The following is a 19088-nucleotide window of genomic DNA, read 5'->3' as shown; positions in this document are numbered from 1 at the left end:
GCATGGAAGAAGCGAGGCACAAGTAGACAACAAATGCAGGCGCGTAAAGCAAATAGCACGCGAACTGCAAAACAACGTGAAGCTTACAAAATATTAAACGACAACAGTACAGTTCTAGGAGCATGTAAAAAGCGGGGCGAAGCAGCGTGCAGAAAAAATGCGTTAGGCTTACCAAGACGTGCAACAGCAAGTTCACAAAAAGTACCCAATCTAAATAATTACAAGCACACCTCCCAACAAGAAAAAAGCGCCGCGAGGCAGCTGCTGTACAGGGAGATAAGGACGTAACGATGCGTCAGGCCTGCCATTCGAACCACGGGCGGAGAACATCGGGACACAAGACGCGAACACCCGGCTGCCGTCGTCAACACAAAAAAGTGGCATGATCAAATGACGTAAATATGACGTTTGTTTTGTGACGTCACAGGAAGTCACGTGATTACTTTAGCTTGACGTCACTTCTGTGTGGCAGCAGCTGTTGCCAGGGGGGCGCAGCTCGTGCCACGCGCGTGGCAGGAGACTTAACCTTTTTTATATCAAAATTAATGTATAAGCAGCAACATCATCATCACAAGCAGCAAAAGATGACTGCTTCCGCTTGCGGCTGTGTGTAGGATGGCTTTGTTTCGAAGGTTCTTTGCTCTCCTAATTGGTAGGCATGTCTAAGAAGCGTGCGGTTCTCTCCCAGCGCTGTTGAACTTGTAAGTTCGCGCCTATTCGCTTATAAAGACGGGGCAATTGCCTGGACTTTCCGCCGCGGTGTCTACGCGCACCGACGTGCGCGGGCAAAACAGTTTCGGTTTTGGCGCTAGCAAAGCAGAACAAATTTCTTGGTGTGTCTTCGGGACATTACATGGTTTCTCTTTAAATTGCCTGTAAGTAACCGTTCGGCTGATTGCAACAGCGGACAAGAGCTTACCCTAACGTGCGCACCCATAACTCATCGCGCAACGGTGCAGCGCGCCGCAAGCGCGCGAGACCGTCGTATTTGCGCACTGCGCGAAGCTGCGTGTTGCGCGCTTTGGCATATTTGAGATTTGCTGCAGTTCATGCCGCGCTCCACTACGAGTTCCAAAAATCTCACAGGAGTGCGTCGTCCCGCTCGTTTGGTCGCCTTTCCCGCATAGCCGATCTCCGACATTTACGTTTCAGCGTTTGTGCTCAGCTAGCACCGCTAGCCCACACGGATGCCTGCTGTAGTAGCTGTTTGCACATTACTTGCACCTAGAAGAACGACAGAAACTTGTTTGTTTAGGTTATAATTTTCTTAAACTGAACTCTTTCAGCCCTGAATTTTTTATTTCGAGCAAAAAACTCTGAGCTTTTGCAGCCTGGACGAAAAATTAAGCGTGTGGTGCAAGTAATGAGTGGTATACAGGCGCGACATCTATTTATAGGTCATCAGGTAACTAACAGTTTTAAATTCCGGCAGAAAATTAAATTTTAGAAAGCAGCTGAGCCCGCATTTAAAAAAATGTAAAAGGCTGTAAGTGCAGGTATGCACTATTAGCACCATTCAACAACATGTCAACAAACTAGGACTTCGTTTCTCTGGGTCACTCCAACGTCATCCCGGTCTTCACTACAACACCTTACTCCTTCGAGCATTCAGCTGTAGAAAAAATAACCAAGAATGGGTATATCTATCGCAAGAAGCATCCCTGAAGAAGTATTTACCAGAAAACCAGCTGTTTTGGTTTTATTTGCGATGTGCTAGGGGAACTTCGGGTGATGTCCTAAATAATGAACACCAGGGTTGAAAGGGTTATAGCGCCACAATTGTGCCCAAGTGCTAATCCAGCATCTGAGAACACATGAATAAAAACAACAGCCTAAAGCATTACTTCAAGTTACGCATCTATGTATCTTGAAGCCATGTACATTTGCCGATAAATTCCGAGGCACCGGATGTATGTACTCTAGCTGTGCTTGACTCCGAGCTGGTTTTTTATTAATCATAGGAACTTTTCACCACTTGTTCCGTTTCCATTTTTTTGGTTCATGTACCGTGTCAAATGATGAAGTGGACAAAGGTCTAAACGAAGACGTTTTCTTCGCCTTGGGGCTTGTGCACAGGCACGTCTCGAGCTAGCCATGCACGGGAGGTCGCAGCCTCCATCGGAGCCCAGTTCAAGCACCAGCCGTGAGTACCGGCCGGAGGGCTACGGTGAGCACGACAAGCTGCCCGTCGTGTACAGCAGCGCCTACAACATCTCCTTCTACGGCCTGGAGAAGGTGCACCCGTTCGACGCCGGCAAGTGGGGCAAGGTGTTCGACGGGCTCAGGCGTGAGTCGCAATACCAGACGGTTGCTCTCGTAGCAACGGGGTCACGCTGTGGCCAGCGGGTGGCGATGATGCAAGTGTGTAATGTGCGCAGTGGGATAAACATCATCACGAAAGGAACAAAAACAAATTAACGCAGCTCCACTCAACGTGAAAGCGCAGCAGTGATTCGCCAAACGGACTGTGGGGCCGTTCTTCGTTCTTTGCTGCCACGCCTCTCTGTCTCATTCCTCTCTTGATAAACTGAACTGAGGTTTGTTCCGTGCAGTTCAATTTTCCCGTCTTTGCAGCGCTCTGCTGGGGCAGCTCGCATCGCTTTGCTTATCTGCTTCTTGTCCCGCCTGCGACGGCACGAGCGGGAGCTCTGCTCTTTTCTGTGCTTGCTTCCATTTCGCATGTGCTGGAACCTTCCTTCGTCTTTCTTCTTTGAACGGGCCGCGTTTTTCTTTTTTTCTTCGGTGGCCACATTTCTAGCCTGCTACCGTAAACACTAACCCAATAAGTGTTCCTAACTAATTGGACGCGGGCACCGCCAGTTCATTGCATGAATTTTGCCTGAAATGTACCTGCACTCTTCTTTGCACTAAATAATTGGGGCGTGTACGACCAGTGCCAGTGGTTCCAGGAGTTGTGCTTATTAACAGTTCTGCTTACATAAACCTCTTGGCCGGGAGGCGGAATCGAGGGACAGGCGGGTATCTTTTGGAAGCCTCTGTTTGGGTGCGTGACGCTGCGTGGCCGTGGCAGCGGAGGAACGACGGCGACGAAGTGCTCTGCTCTGAAAAATGTGTTCTGCGCCTCCGTCTGTATGTTGCTTGCTAGTTTCTCTGAAGGGTTAACCGCTGGGAATAATTTGGCAAGCATAACTCAATGGTTTATTACCATGGTACAGGCTTACTAGTGGTTTACGGGTGGTACAGGCGAGAGTGACGAGCTGTCGCCGACATTACTTCATACATACGCTGCTACCAGACCCCTCTGTCTCCGCTGCGCCTGCCACTTGGATCGCTTCTGAATGGTGGCCAGCGACCAGGAGACTCGCCCAAATCGCTCCACGTGCTTACCCCTGAAGTGTTGCTGTCGGTAGCACAGTTACTGATCGAAGGTGCGCACGTTCCAAGCAGCCCAGCCTCCCGTCTACTCAGACCTATCAAGTGCCACCCGTGCCACTCTTGGCTTGGAACCAAAGCAGAAGAAAAAGGAACCGGGTAGGCTTTCTGATCTGCCTGAGCAGTCGGGCAGATATTATGCAGCACTGTAAGCAGGACATGGATGCTTTGCCATCCAAGTCACTGCGAGTAATGAGGAGCAGGGCACCGCTGCTGATTCTACCGAGCTGTTTGCCCTGGAAAAGGTTTGACTATTTTTCAGCTAGGAGCCGTTGAACGTGCCAATTTTACCCGATTATTTACTCCCCGAACGTGTTTCGGGAGAATCGGGAAAAGCCCCATTTCTCCCCCGAACGGACCTTTCCAAAGTAGCACACTTGTGGGCGGACGGTCCGCCGTTCTCAGCCAGCACTTGCAGGAAGCAAGCCCCACAAACACAGCTGTCCAACGCATGGAGCATTGGCATGACCCCAGGCTGGCAAATGCTGCCCCGACATTGTTGTGCCCCGCCAGGAGAAGCTGCAGCGTCGTGAGAACCTTCTCCCGGCTGAGGTATGCCCAGCAGTCAGGCAGGTCTCAAAGGGAGACCGACAGGCTGCGCACGCACATGATCATGCATGCAAAGAAGGATGTGGGAGAAATCGACGGCCATCTTTTCGTAAATAAAATGTGTCAGTTCTTTGAATGCTCTTTACTGTCATCATTACTGACTCATTTCCAAAGTAGCAACAAATTTCCGAGAGTGCTTGCTAGAAACCCCCCCCCCTCGCAATTACCATGTTGAAACAAACACCAGTTTTAACACATTTAGCGTTAATAAGCTCGTGATACCTTCTGATAAAACAAACTGAGTGTATTACATAGTACATCTGGAGATTTAACACAAAAAAACCCGAATTTCAGAATGGTTTTATAAAAAAACCCCGATTTCTCCCCGATTATCAGTTTTTTTCAAAAACAGTGCCCAATTTTTACCCCCAATTTAAAAAAAATGATAAAACCCGGAAATGAACAACCCTAAATATAATATATTCTTAGACTGCATGTCCTTTCGATGATAAGGGCTTATTTTTTCAGAACCAGCACTGACTGCAGCCCAGCCTTTCATGTAAATTTCAACTTATCAAATTCACTACGGACCTTCATCATAACCTCAACCCTTCACTTCAAACTTCCTTCGTGTGTCTGGATTTTTCTAAAGGTTCTGATTGTGTTCCTTCTTTGGCATCTAATAGCCCAACTTTCAGGCCTCTGCCCAGACATGCTACTCTCATCATGGGTTTATTCCTTTGTGGCTGATTATTCCAGATCACTGTTTGAAGATTTGTTGGGAAGAATAGTTTGCGCTTCGAGACACATTCATTGCCTTACAAACTATAATGCTAACAGGACGCATAAAGTGTGGAAGACAGACATTGTTTGTCTTAGTTAGTGCTATGTTTTGTAATTAGGGCATAATGCACCAACTATCCCAGCAGCACATTTTATGGAAATGTGCTGCTCACAGTTCAATCAGTCACAGCCCACATTGGTGCGTGCAGAAGGAGGTCCCACAATCCTTGAACAATGTTTGATGGTACATAAATCCACAGATGCATGCAATTACAGTTGTGAAGTAGAAGTTGTACAGTACTATAGCAAAAACATGGCAGATTAATGAGTAGTGAAGGTTCAGCGTTCACCACCCAGTTGCTGCCACAGCTGTGTGCGGCTCACCTGCCGAGGGCTCTGTCGGAAAGGGCTCCCTGCCAGCGTCAGGCGGGGGCCACTGGCTAGGCATAGGAATACCTCAGAGGGACACGACACGAAGGAAGCCATGGTTCTCAGCCTCCGAACAAGTGAACCGTAATTGTAGGAGCAGAGGCATGCGAATACTGTACTGCAAACATCCTGGCATTAACTGTTCAGGTTACGAGGAAATGGGCACCCACCCTTGTATTGCCCTTATGGCCAACAAGACACATCGTCTGGCCTCCACCACCTCACGTGGGTGTGCAGTCATTTCGTGCTGCACAGGCAGGCCGTCACGTCCCTCCAGACACGGACACCGTCCAGGTCACGACAATCGATGTTCTTCAAGCACTAGGCAATTATGGTATGCAGAGTGGCCTGCTGAGTCATGCTGCTACTTGGAAGTCATATTCATTGCGGAAAAGTCACCAAAATATTAGTAACAAACTTTTAATCTCACAATCGCTGTTTGATTCCTGTGGGCTTCAACACTTGCATAGTTGCATTAAACATTTTTGTTCTTTCCCTTGGTGGATGAGAAAAAACTAAGGATAATCAAACGCAAGCAATCATCAAGGAGTGGAATGAAAAAAACTCAGGCAGCTGTTAGCCGTTCATTTGCATAAATAATGGCTTTTTTTTTTTGTCTATCTTCTTTTCTGTGCTTAGGGACATCGTGTTTCAATTCACACAGTGCTGGAATTTTGACCTAGGTGTACTAAGCTGTATATTTTCAAATTGGGAAATGTAATTTGCTCGTGTTGGTGTGTTCTGTTGTGTACCCATGCCTGTTCTTCTTTCCTTGCCGATCACCCCTGCATAGTAATTTTACAGGGACCTTCAAACGAAAAGCACCCAAGTTAAGATGCTGATGTACAAAGCATAAACGTGGCCAACATGGCACTTGGTGCACACGACGCAAGAGAGTGGTCGCTAAGTCACTCTCGGAGCACTGCATGCCGCATCCGGAGTTTGTGTGTTCTCTCCATTGCAATCCTTCTGTGGCATTTGGAAGGGAGTGCGGTCCCATTCGCCAGGCCAGTGCCCCTGGTGGCCTGCAGGTGTAGCGGAATGGTGGGCACCTGGGAAGGCATAGCAAGCACGAGCCCTGTGTCATATCGTGCTTTGGTTACTCCCCCATGAATGGCGTTAGTGGCGAGCAAAGGAGTGCAGAAGGGCACATCATGAAGACTGTCTCTGGGTCGCATGTTCGGATGCAGACATTTTTGCTTGAATGTGCAGGAGGAAGCTTCTCGCAGCTGTGAAATGAAGATTGAGTGATTCAAACCTGTATTGGAGGAAAGGGGAGGCTGTGCTTGGGGTAATGGGGAGTGAAGGGATGCGGGAGTAGCAAAGGTCTTTGTCGCGCAACTGAACGTCCCTTCTTTGAGCACTCATTTTGCGTCCATAATGTTGATAAGGCTCTTCTCGGGAGGGGGGGTCACCCCTAGGCTACACTGATCTCGCCAGGCCACTCTGCATATGATGCAGTACGACCTGAGGGCGGCGTGGGTGCAGCGGGCAACGTGGCAGGACCGAGTAGTCTTGTGTTGTCCCAGGCCACAGGTTGCATCTCGCAGCATTCTGGGCAATGCTGCAATAGTGCGCATTAGTGCGGGCGGCGGTGGCAGAGCCACAGAATCTTCAAGCACCACTATACAGGTGTGTCGAGGTAGGACAGTTATTGTGCGGCGACCCGCTCGATGTAGAATGTCGAGATGCTTCCTGTGGGTAGCGGTGAGGCCATACGCCAGAGCCCCATAACGGCCCTCTGACACTGCCCTTGCCAGCGCATGTGTTGCCACTTGAGATGCACCCCCATACTTATTAGACATACGCATCGGTTTCCAGCTTGACTTCAGTTGATTTATTCATTGCTTGCTGCTGGCTAGCGGAAAACCGAGAAACCTGATCCTAACCTACGGTTTTACAGGGAATAGTACTACCTGTTGGGACTGTGGAGGTAGCCTCTTGCCCCTACAATCAACAAGAAATTCTGTTTTGTCTGGCACTAAGGTGACCCCTACTGAGGGCAAAGTGTCCGTAAGGCTGTGATCATGGATTCGAAGTAGTCCAAGTCCTGCACTTCGGTCTAAGTAGTTGTATCGTCGGCATAGATTGCAAACCTAGCCACCGTGTCCTTCTCTAGCGATCGCGCTACTCTCGTCATGGCCAAATTGAACAACATTGGTCAGAGGATAGACCCCTGGGGCACGCCCCTATCCAAGAAATAGGAAAAAATTGTCTGACAGTTACGGTACTCTCCAAGGCAAAATTTGAGCGCAGTGCGAACTGCAGTCTTCTCAGTGACAGCACATAGCTGCGGCGTCTCGGGAAGTGATCGTGTCGTGAGCGCGTCAGCGCAGTGAGGCCGGAACTATATATAGTATATATTTTTGGAGGAGGGGGGTGTTGAAGCGACAATTTCGTTTTTCTTTTTTATTTTGTATTTCAAAATTTTTAAGCTGTTAAAATCCAAGTTTTGCTTGAGAGAAAAAACTCGACTTTTTGTTCTGTTAACCACATGAAAAACTGTTTTTGTTACGCACTGCTTCTTGTTTCTGACTACTTTTGTTCACAAACTGCGCCAAGTTTGTAGTTTAACATGTGTGAGTGATGAATTTTTTATTTCCAAAAGAGCAAGACCAAACACAGCTACCGAACTAATAATATGTAGTTGTAGAGAACGGTTCACACCGTAGCAAGTGCTGTCTGCCAGTCCTGTGGCAGGACCGGTCGCTTCGTGCCTATAGCTTCGTACAAGCTGAACTTGCTCATCTATTACGTGCCTGCCAATGAGGGTGAGAGCCTGGTTGAGAACACACTCGGCGAGCCGCAGCACGGCCGTCTTGTCTACCCTTCGCTCCATGGTTCCAGCTGTGTGAAGCAGTGTCCATTCGGAAAAGTGCTAGCTCCCCTCTCCGCAGCACCGCCCTCAGAAGGGGGACACGCCTTGGGCACACAGCAAGACTGCGTGCTCACAACAAGCACGCACCCAACGCTCTTGCCGGTTCGACACAGTGTGGGACATGGGTGAAGAAGGGGTGGCGCAGAGCAACCTCACAGGTGGTGTTGAACGGGCCATCCCTTGCTCTGCGCTCCATTTTTGGAAAGCCCTGGCCCTTCTTGCTGCCACATTGCACATGCCGCTGAATGCGTTGACCTAAACCATACGCATTTTACGTTCACCCCTCCCGTTCCTTGTCCACTTGGGAGAGCTGTGATCCACTTTCACTGCACCTTACGCGAACGTCAGGACTGCACACCCACAACATACTCGACGCAACAGAGGGGAGAAAGGGGTGACACAGTGCAACAACCATAATTTATAACTGCTGCTGCACGGCATCCTCTGCTGTCTGCTACCTTCACTAAGGCCCCTCTCTGCCCATGCATACGTTGCCGCCAAACCCTACACGTCGACGGGTGCGCTTGCCTAAAGCCATTCGCCGATGGGGTTTTTACCTTGACGCATCGCAGCTTCAGCTGCCATACCGTGGCGAGTCAACCTCCTTTGCTGGCTCAGAGCTGCACACTTCCTCTGCTGCTTTGTCCCGTGGGAAACACGACCCCGATCAGAATTTATCTACCGTGTCGCAATGCTGAGTTGCTACAACACCTATAGTAATCCCGCTTAATTAAGAAACTGCAGGCCCATGGAGAGGCTCCAGCGTTTTTCAACCACAGCACTAATTGCCACCAGGCAAACCAGTGTCAGCTTGTCAATTCGGCAATCCGTAGCTGCTTCTGTGTTTTGTTAGTGTTATCATTGATAGGGGTGTGCGAATATCAAATTTTTTGAATACGAATCGAATACGAATATATATCTAGCTTCGAATATTGAATAATTAGGGGGGACGAGGCTTTTGAAATCAACTTTTTTATTTCTTTTGGATTTTAATAAAAATTAGCACAGCAGCTGGAAATGCTTCTCTGATAACACCGTAAAAATTTCAAAGTAATATTTTGAAAACTTCTTTTTATTTATAGAATTTTCTTTCTGTTCACCTTGTACCCAGCTTGAGGGACCAATAACACATGATAGAAAACGTGTTCAAAGTCCTTTGCATTCCCAAAGAGTCTTAGATACCGTATTTATTCGAATATAACGAGGTTTTATTCGAACTCCGCCTTATATTCGAAGCTCAGAAATATACCTTTTTTTTTTTCGACTCTCCAAACTGCACCCTTGCCTTATAATCGAATAAATGCGGTATTTTTTGTTACAACACAAATTTTTTTAGAGGTGAATGTACAACAGGCTTATAGACCATGGACGACTATTTGAATTAAAAAAATTCACAAAAAGTAAACCTTAAAAACAAAGAGTGTCACGACCTGAACTGGTCATCAGGGAATGTAACGCCATGAATGGAATCAAAAATAGACCTAGTGGTCACGAAGAAATCACTGGAACAAGAGGCATAGGGGGCAAAAAAAAAACTGTTTTGAGAAAACGGCTTCCGAAGTTGCAACATAGACTTCATTCATCAAGGGTCACTAGGGCTGTAGCCTTTAGTGTCTTTTTTAACACGGGGCTTCTGTAATGCCTTGTCTTGAAATTGGAGGGCCTTTTGCAGCCTTTTTATTTCCATAAAAGATCATCTCAAGCTCCTCTGTAAAGAGTATATAGCCCAGTTTGTGGACCGAACGGTGATGAGATGGCTTTCAATGCAAAGTAGGTTAGCTGTGTTAACTTTCTTGAATGGTCGACACAGCAGCTGTGGTTTTGTTTCTCTCAACGAGCAATTCTGTTATGAGTTTGTCTTTTTCGATTATTATTTTCATGAGGTCGGTCGTCGAGAACGTTTACACTAAAATAAAATACACAAGGAAACGCAAGTAATGGGAGGGGGGACGAATCGTTTGCCTACAGCTGGCTGCTTGTATCGCACTGGACAACTTCCTTCTGCAGTGTTCTGACCATGGCAACAAGTGAAGCACTCTTTTTTTACTTAAATTGAAAACTGAGTTATGACTATTTTATGCTTTATAACCCTGCCTGGAGAAGCAGCTTACGTGCAGGTGTTTATCGCCAGACGTTTAATTACCCCAAGGATACAAATGAGCTACTTTGAAGCTTGGTATCATATATGCTGCATAACTCACTCCAACTTCAACACATGCACTTTAATACATGCACATAAAAGAGACGGCCAGGACCGGAAAGAAGATCGCTCGGCCGATCCAATGGTATCGAAATTGCCGCGCCTGGTGGCACCGCTGCGGAGATACAGCGCTGCGAAAATTACTGTTTTTTGCTCTTTAGCGCCGACGATTTGTCACCACGGCTGGTAAAAGTATCGTTTATGCCACTTTACGACGGTTTTCAGTGGAAAAACTTTGCAAGCGTGCAGGATAGAAAACATTATAGAAGCCAAATATTTGGCTTTTAAAAAAAACTTCATTTTTCCGAAGTTGAAAGCCGCGTCCGCCCCCCCCCTTCCTCCTCCCCCTTAAACTAATCAATCCAAATATTCAATAATAGCCGATTATTCGAACCCTTTCGAATATTCGAAATGTTTCGAATATATAGTTTTCGAAGCGAATACGAATATAACAAATTTAATATTCGAGTAATATTCGAAATTTTCAAATATTAGCACACCCCTAGTTATCAATGCAAAATTCGCTACTGTCACATCGCGGAAGCCGCCAAATTTCTAGTAACGTACATAAGTTGCGCAAAAAGTGTCACTGGGGCAGAACTAAGGGGGCCAAGCCCACACATAAAAGTACTTGGGGGAGCTCTGCCCCACCCCTCCTGTTCTGGTGCCCCTGCATCAGCGAACACACGGCGGCACACGGTACCCTGTCGCTATCTCGCAGCATATTGCTGTCACCAAGCATGTCTCGGCATACTGCCCTAGCCCTCACACTTTCGCTGCACTTACTTCCTCTGCTTTCCTGCTCGCTCAACCTTCAGTGTCCAAAGAGGTGTTCATTCGATTGCATCGAGGCTGACTGCGATGCGAAAACACAGGACCGGGCGGTTAAGAGCTGTGCTCTAAAAAATTGGCCACGTATCTGCCCCTGTCTTTTGCAAATGTCGACGAAAAACGATAATGCCTCCCTTCGCGTTCCCGCTCACCTCTCATGCTGTTCCTCTCCCGTCATGCTCCTCCCAAGGTAAACACACTAAAGGCTTGCTCAAGCCAATTTAAATTTACTGCGTTCCAGTGCTTCAGGCCGGGTGCCTCGATGCCCGCGCTGCCGTACAGTGGAGACGCACGTGAATCGAGGTGCCCTACTTCAACGTTTCTAGAACCCTACTCAACGTGCGTTCCAAGCGTAACGTGGGACCTATCTAGTGGAACGTTTCGTTATTGTTGCCGTTTGATTTCTTAAAGTGCATGCAGAAGCTATAGTGGCACGGGCAACAGGAGGCGACGGAGTGAATTTTTTTTCTGCAGCGGATGTAGTATCTCATTCGCTTTGCGAAAATCAGGCATCCATGAATTTTTTATAAAGGATCACTTCCGGATTGATTTTCTGCCTCATAAAGTTTTGGTCTTGTTCAACGATGTTGGCAAGTATGAACATTGGCACCAGACTTAGGCGTGTGTTTCACTTTGGCCGGCCGGCCAATTGGAGGAGCAGACAGGCCCCTTTCAAGTAGCCCAAGAAAGAGCACCGTAGCGGGTGAAAATGTCGATGCACGGCACTGGTACAGCTGCCAGTGCAGAAGTGGCAGCCACTGGCAACAGTAGTCCCCCTGTGGACCGCAGGGGCGGGCCTGCTGACGGACAGCAACTACCACGAGCCACACGAGGCCACCACCCAGGAGCTCCTGCTGGTGCACTCGCCCTCGTACATCAACAGGCTCAAGGTGATTCTTCCTCCTCTTCACCCATCCCTCCTCGCCCTGTCCGCCTGAAAAGCACCTGGGCAGGTGGTGCAAAGCCAGTGGTAACTGCCCTCCTGGATGGGGAGCTGGGAGGAGGGGGCCGGCTTCGCATGGCTGCTGGGGTGGGCCCTTCCCTGGGCATGGCTGCTCGCCACTTCGTGTGGCACACTTCTGCTGCAGGTGGGCTCTGTACGGAGGACGTGCACTCGCAGGCACTTCACAAGTGGGGAGAGGTGGCAGGATTGGGCGTCGGAAATTTCTTTCACCACATGTGGCCCCAGCCGACTATGCTACGCAGTCAAGGTTACACATCTGAACAGGCCTACTGGACAGCCCGGCCTCTTCAAGGTTGAGTGGCATGCTTGCAGTCTCCTTTTGAATGTCAGCCGTTTTGTTAACAGACGACAAAAGTGCAGGACCGGTTCTGCAGTGGCGGCGCCTGTGCTGAAATGGCTGAACTCGTTCTGAACTCCTGAAGAAAGTGCAGGCCAACTCGAAGAGATGTATAATTTTAGGGGCCTCGGGTACTTCAGTAAAATATGCTGCTGGGCTAGTTGGTTCACTGCTTAATAAAGGAAAACGAGCGCTACAGACCAGGAGAGAAAAAACGAAAAATGACGAGAAATCTGTCTTGTCGTTCTTTGTTTTTTCTCTCCTGGTGTGTAGCGCTCGTTTTCCTTAAGTGGTTGTCCCCTCTCCCTGTCTCTCTCTGTTTTGTTACGGTACAGTTCTTGGCTTGCATGGCTTCTTATCTATCTCGGCTTCGTACCCCTCTAAATAATCTGCCTCTAGCATTGTGCAGCAGTGGCCGTGTAAGGCTTACTTCCTGGTGGCAAGGGCCTATGGGGGTTGGTCGGGCACCGCCAGGGGAAGTAGGCCTGTAGAGGCTGCTCCTGCGGTAGCATTTCAACTGCTGCCTGTAAGCAGAACACCCTGAGGGCTCGCGTGCAAGCTTGGGGGTGGTCCCAAGCGGTGGGAGGGTGCAAGAGGGAGGGCCAGCCTCCTCCCTCGGCCCCATTCCCCACTTCCCTGCCCCGCAGCCCTTGCTGCTACTTGTTCAGTGGATGAGCTGCAGATGCCAGTTGTGCATTGGTTTGTGCCCACCCCCGGCCACTGCATGTGCTCAGAGGCGGTGTGCATGCCCTGGTCCCCTGCTGTGCGTGTGCAGTGGAGCGCGTACGTGGCCACGGTGACCGAGGTGCCCTTCATGGCCCTGCTGCCAAACTTCGTGGTCCAGAGGCGGGTGCTGCGCCCCTTCCGCTACCAGACGGCCGGCACCATCCTGGTCAGCACGCGCGCCCCATTCGGCTCCTGCAGGCCTCATCGGCTGGGCCATCGGCTGGGGGAAATCCCAGGCCGTCTCCACTAACGCGGAACCTGGGCAGGGGCGAAATGTATTCTTGGTGCCGTGGCATTTGTGCCAGCGAAGATGAAACCCTTGTGGGGCAGAGGTATTCAGCTTTGCTGCAAAAGTCTCGCGTCTTTGAAGCATGAAGCGCTCCAGCACGAGGCTTGAACGAGTGTCCCAGTGTTTTTGCAGTACGCGTTACGTTCTAGCGAGAGGAGTTTCCCGATGAATTAGTACCGTGACTACGTGAGACGGCGATTACGACGACGACAACAGCAAGAGATGCCAACAGCCCCAGCCCCTAAAGGGCGTCGCCCCTAAAGCGACGCAGTGTAGGAAGACCGTCGTGCGCCCTCTCGTCGTCCCTCGTTGATGTTTTCCGCTTCGAACGGTCTTACAATGGAATACCAACTTGCCCAGAAGTCCGCCTTAATCAGTGTAGGAAATTTGTCACAATGCCCAATTCAAGATTACATGATATCGCATATCGCGAACCGAAATTTATCATGAGGCATAAAGAGGCAAGCAATATTGGGGAACACACACGAATGAACTGGCTGGAAGCTCCAATAGGTAACTGACAGTGGCAATTTGTTCTCTCATGGTCCAGGTTTGACACTGCACACAAAAGCATCGAGGTTTCTGCTTGTGACTACGTTATCGGGCACCAATCTCTGATTGCTTGGGAGAGAAGTGAATGCCTGAAAGTGTCTTTGTGGAAGCGGCATTTGGTTCAATATTGGCTACATTTCATTCTAGAGCTTCCCATATTTAACGGTATTAAGATATTAGTTTTGTCAATCCATTGAAAAGCGGAAACAGAAATGTTAGTTGCCGAAATCTGGCATGACTACCAATCGAGGGCAAGTGACAGAGACAGGATTCTGGCTCACCTGAATGTGCTCAGCCAAGCTGGCCGGATCCTATCCAAACTTCTAGGTTGAAGGGGGTTGAAGGGGGGCAATGACCTCTAGCAAAGGATCTGCACACAGCAAGTTACTTTGTTTGCGTCCCGAAAACCTGACACGAACACCGTGCTGCAAAGTGATTTTCTTTAAGTTGTGCGACACCTTATGTATATACAGCATTACCTCAACCTTTTCCTTTTTCCTTCTTTTCATCAGGCCCCTGTGTCCATTGGATTTGCCTTTTAAGCTTTTCAACTACTGGATGCACTGGATATGCTGCGTCAACACGGGCCATCCCTGAGGGCTCACTCATGCACTGTGAGGAGGCCACTTCTGATAGGGAAACAGATTTACGTAAACAAAGCTTGCAAATCCCTTTTAGGGAAAACAAATGGTCTCCTGAAATATTCCTCACGGCTAAGTTACTTTTAGCAGATTACTTTCAGAGAAAACAGAAGGCCTTCTGAATGAGACCGAGCTGAGCCAAACGGAGTGGAACGCCGTCTTTGGCTTCTGGCCGGATCATATTGCAGAGCACAACCAAGGGAGCAGGTGGTTGGGATCATTCCTTGTTGAACAGGACTTGTTCAACTAAGGACGTTCTCACTTGCCAGTCGGGAAGCTGTCTCGGCAGCTTCAACACTTGCACTCTTCAATTGCCAAGACTTGCTGACTTGCCAAGAGGCAATCCGGGAAGGGGCAAATGCACCAATGAAGGGCTTGTATTAAAAGCGGCCACAATGTTTCGGAGCCTCCTTGGCTCCTTCATCAGGGGTGGCTGTGCTCGACCGCAAGCAGTTTTTTTTTTTTTTTACTCCGGTCTTGGCCTTGTGCGTCCAAGGCCATGGGCTCCTGGGGACCTATTTTGGGCCTCCCCGAGTCCTTTGCATGTGCCAGGACTCGAGGGGTATTCTTTGGGAGTAACTGGTTTCGGTGCCAGTCTCCTGCCTGCTGTCGAAGTCAATCCCTGGTGAGCTTTCTGCCAGTGTGCGGCCGGCCAGTGCACTAGCTGCGCTGAATGTTCCGCGAAATTCCGGGTCACGGGGCATTGTGCTCGAGCAATTTTGTAGCTTAGCTTTTAAGGGCAAAGCCCCTTAGGGGCTCCGGCTGTCGGCGTCTCTTGTCGTCTCATGTAGTCACGTTGCTCAAACACCGGGGCGCTCTTTTCCAATGCCTCGCGCTAGAATGTAATGCGTGCTAAAAGAACACCCCGGTACACTCGTTTCCCAATGCTTCGTGCTAGAACGCTTCGTGCTTCACAGACAAGAGGCATTTGTAGTGAAGCTCAATACTTCTACCCCCCAACGGTTTCGTCTCCATGGGCAAAAACGCCAAGGCGCCAAGAATACGCTTATACACTGCTTGCTTCGCCCTTCCCCAGGTTTCACATTAGTGGAGATGGCCCGGGAATTTTTATTTTATTTATTTTTTTCCTTTCGCATTCGCTCTTTTGGTCGGGGCATCAGACTGCACCGGCTTGTGGCCGCTAAGAATGCCTTCCTTCCCAAGAATGCAGGATGGTGCTTGCCTCGTCCCTCTGACACAGGTGAGGGAAATGCGGGTGGGTCGTTCAGCGGGGAGTGGGACGGGGCAGGAAGAGGAGGCAGCACAAGGGTTGCTGGCCGGTGGCGTCGACAGAGCGGAACTTTCATGGTTGCCGCCCAATTGGAGGAGACATGCCGTACGAAGTTGCTCCTGTGGACATTTTTCTTCAGATCCACAATTGGGGCTTTTTCTTCCTCGTTCGGGTCGTCTTCTGTTGAGCAAGCAGTTCTTGCTCCACGCAAGAGAGCTGGCATAGGCTCCTGTACACTGTGAAATCGAGTCGATCTGGCTGTCTTTTTATCAAAGTGTCGGGGAACAGTAGGGTGCTGCATGTTTCTTTTTGCATGGTGGATGGATGTCTGGTTTGATCGAATGTAGCTGCTGCAGGAAGTTGTCTGCTGTTGTTTCTTTGATTATACAAAAACAGTTGTCCATGTAGTGAAGAGACCTTGGGCTTTTCTGAGAAATTTTCCAAATAGGTCCTTTCAATTTCTCCATTGCCAGACTCGTGGCGGTTGCGGAAACAGCAGCCCCATTAAGGGCAGTTCCACTCGCTTGGTTGAAACGTGTGCTCTGCAGGCAGGACTGGAAAAGTTGCGCTATTTGGCTGACGCTGAGGCAGGTCCTGGAGCTCAGGCTGTCGTCATTCTCAAGGCCAATTGTGGTGGTTGCGACGGCCAGGGAAACAGGAATGCTGGCGAAAAGCGATACGACGTCAAAAGAGACAAGTCTGTCATCTGGGTCGTCCGCTACTTCAAAAGCACGTTCGACCAAGTGGCTGGTGTTCTTGACGTGGGTGGATGTTTTGCCAACAAGAGGGGGAGAACCTGGTGAAGAAAGTTGCACAGGGCTCGAAGTGGTGAAGGTTTAACGTCCATAGTGGGCCCGAATTTCGGGTAGCCCATTGAAACCAGGTGCTGAGCCATTCCTGCCGATGTGTTGTAGACTTATCTGCAGGAATGGCTCAGAGTTGTGCAGTAGCAGTCGTAAACGTTGAGACGGCTTTTAATGAACACCCTTGGTTGGTGTATTTGCCTCTTGCTCAAGTTTAATCCAACCACACAGGGTTTTGTCGACAATGTTCACATTCAGGACACAATGTATGCAGCATTCGCTTTTCACTATAGTATATTCCGGCAGCTTGGGGAACCCTTGGACTAGCCACGGACCATCCCTGATGAAAAATGAGAAAGATGTGTTGTTGAGCGCTGCTGCGAATGCTTGCGTCATTGCCTGCATACTGGGGAGAGTAATAAAGATGGGGGCCACTTTCCCCCCATCAAGCGTGCGTTGGGGTATGAGGTGGGGTGTGGTAAAGCTTACACTAGCCATCTGCCACGGAAACCGAGCCTAGTTTTATGCAGCCACCACAAAATGGGGGGCTGAGACAGTGGGTCTCCAGCGTGCCATGTCGGAGTTCACAGTGTGATGCAGGGCAGTGTGCGGTGTGCAGACAGCCAGCTATGGCAGGCCCAGCCCACGGCCCTTGCAGGCTGCCCGGCTGGCCCTGGAGCACGGCTGGGCGGTGCACCTGGGCGGCGGGTTCCACCACGCCAGTGCGCGGCGGGGCGGTGGCTTCTGCTGCTACGCCGACATCACGCTGGCTGTGCGCAAGCTGCAGCGCGAGGGCCGCATCCATCGCGTCATGGTGGTGGACCTGGACGCGCACCAGGTGCGCACTGGGGCAGCTGGGGTGTGGGTTTCCTACCTGCAGACAACTCCTTGTAAGCGGAAGTTGGTGCCGCAACCGGCTGGGATGGCTTGCATTGTTACTCTTGGCTACAACGTGGCTACTCGTGGCTCATAATTCTCTTTGCAGTGCAAGACAGACAGGACAGAGGGGGGAGGAAAACATGGGACTGTGCTTCCTTGTCCCTTTGTTCTTTCTGTTCTGCGTTGCGAAGACGAGCATTTACCAAGTCGTCCATTTTTCAACGTTACTACAGCTCCTTATTGCTTATTGAACTAGCAAAGTGCCATTCCCTGAGCAGTTTCGGCATGCGAAGATTATTTGCTTATACTTGTAGGGTAATGCATGCACTGCTGTTTTTAGGCTTGTACCTGGTCATGCAGAACAGGTCAAAGGTGGACTGAGCCCATGCTCTGGCATAGGAAATCAGTGGGGGGCCTACTGACTAGCTCAGCGAACATGGCAGAAGCTGTGTATTTTCCAAGACAAGAGGCGAGACAGCACATGAAGAGTTATTGACACAAGCGCAGCAGTTTCTTCTTCCACTGTGCACTATGCATGCCATGTTTAAAAAATCTGCCTGTGCTTCTGCACTGACCATTTTAAGGGGACCCTGCAGCACGCTTTGAGCAGCGCAAATAAACCTGCATGACTTTAGATTACACTGGCAGGAATAGCCGAGCCAAACATTACACGTGCACCTAAAGTGGCAAGCTGGCAAATCTCTGTGAAACAAGCAGGAGATCCGACCGCACTGTCTTCAGTTTCTCTCATTATGCACCGCTTTGATTATGTCACTACAGCGGAGGCTGTCCTACTGTCCGGTGCCGACCATGCTGTTGTCAGTTCTGTGCCTGCCCCTGCACATACAGGGCCTCCTCGATTGACCAGTCCATGGGCGGTCTAAGGACTGCCTCCAGACCAGAAGTCTCATAGGAATATGTACATGGGAATATCGAGCGCCGGGCAGTCCGTCAACCTCGGGCAGTCCGTGGACGATCCGGAACTGGCCATCGAAGAGGCCCACAGCTTTGGCGTCGTTTTTAAATGCAGAGCATTTCTTTAACTCACGATGTCACCTGTTCTAGTTGTCCGTAGTAGTCCGCACCCCTCCCCCTACACTATATATAAAAAAATAATACTTACCGGCGCCTGGTTTCAATCCCATGACCCTGCGGGCGGAACGCAAGGTACATGGTGCTCTACCCACTGCGCCACAAAGCCGACACAGAATGGGAGGCTACGAATGCGCCTTATATCCTTGACTCATTCAAACTATGTCAAGAAGCTGCTGATACAACGCATTCACTACCTGTGGGCGGAACACGAGGTACATGGTGCTCTTCCCACTGCGCCACAATAATCATACCCACCTGCTAATAAATGATGTCACGTGACCACGTAATTACGTCTCCTCATTTAATTACAATACAACAACCAACAGCAACAAGTGCAACGTGCAACAACATTAATGTAACGCAAACTACTTAACGTCGTGCGCCCCCGGAAATGCTCTGCATTTGATCGTGCCCCTCGCGAGAGGGATGTTTAGTTCCCTGCCGCAGCAAGAACCAGGCGGCCTCCTGCGCAGACACTTGCACGCCCTTGAGCACGTTCACTTGCAGC

At 49.7% G+C, this 19088-nt stretch overlaps 1 protein-coding gene across 8 annotated transcripts in view; it reads left to right on the top strand.

Moving 5' to 3' along the window:
• The first annotated feature begins 547 nt into the window (after positions 1-547).
• Hdac11 (Histone deacetylase 11) overlaps positions 548-19088 on the top strand; it is a 98336-nt gene continuing 79795 nt past the window's right edge. For 4 of the 8 annotated variants that reach the window (XR_013319038.1, XM_077683249.1, XM_077683244.1 and 1 more), the window contains exons 1-5: positions 548-701; positions 2077-2287; positions 11853-11953; positions 13140-13256; positions 17226-17444. Coding sequence is in view for 7 of the 8 variants with exons in the window: in XM_077683249.1 (XP_077539375.1) it covers positions 2095-2287; positions 11853-11953; positions 13140-13256; positions 17226-17444 (630 nt within the window). In the remaining variant the exon portion in view is untranslated. The remainder of the gene's footprint in view (positions 702-2076; positions 2288-11852; positions 11954-13139; positions 13257-17225; positions 17445-19088) is intronic. The other 4 variants (XM_077683246.1, XM_077683248.1, XM_077683247.1 and 1 more) reach the window with 4 other exon arrangements.

The sequence above is a fragment of the Haemaphysalis longicornis genome, unplaced genomic scaffold (genome assembly GCF_048455015.1).
Source record: "Haemaphysalis longicornis isolate Haplotype H1 unplaced genomic scaffold, Haemaphysalis longicornis Haplotype H1 scaffold_9, whole genome shotgun sequence".
NCBI classification, from domain to species: Eukaryota; Metazoa; Arthropoda; class Arachnida; order Ixodida; family Ixodidae; genus Haemaphysalis; species Haemaphysalis longicornis.
This window is presented reverse-complemented; position numbering and strand designations above follow the sequence as displayed.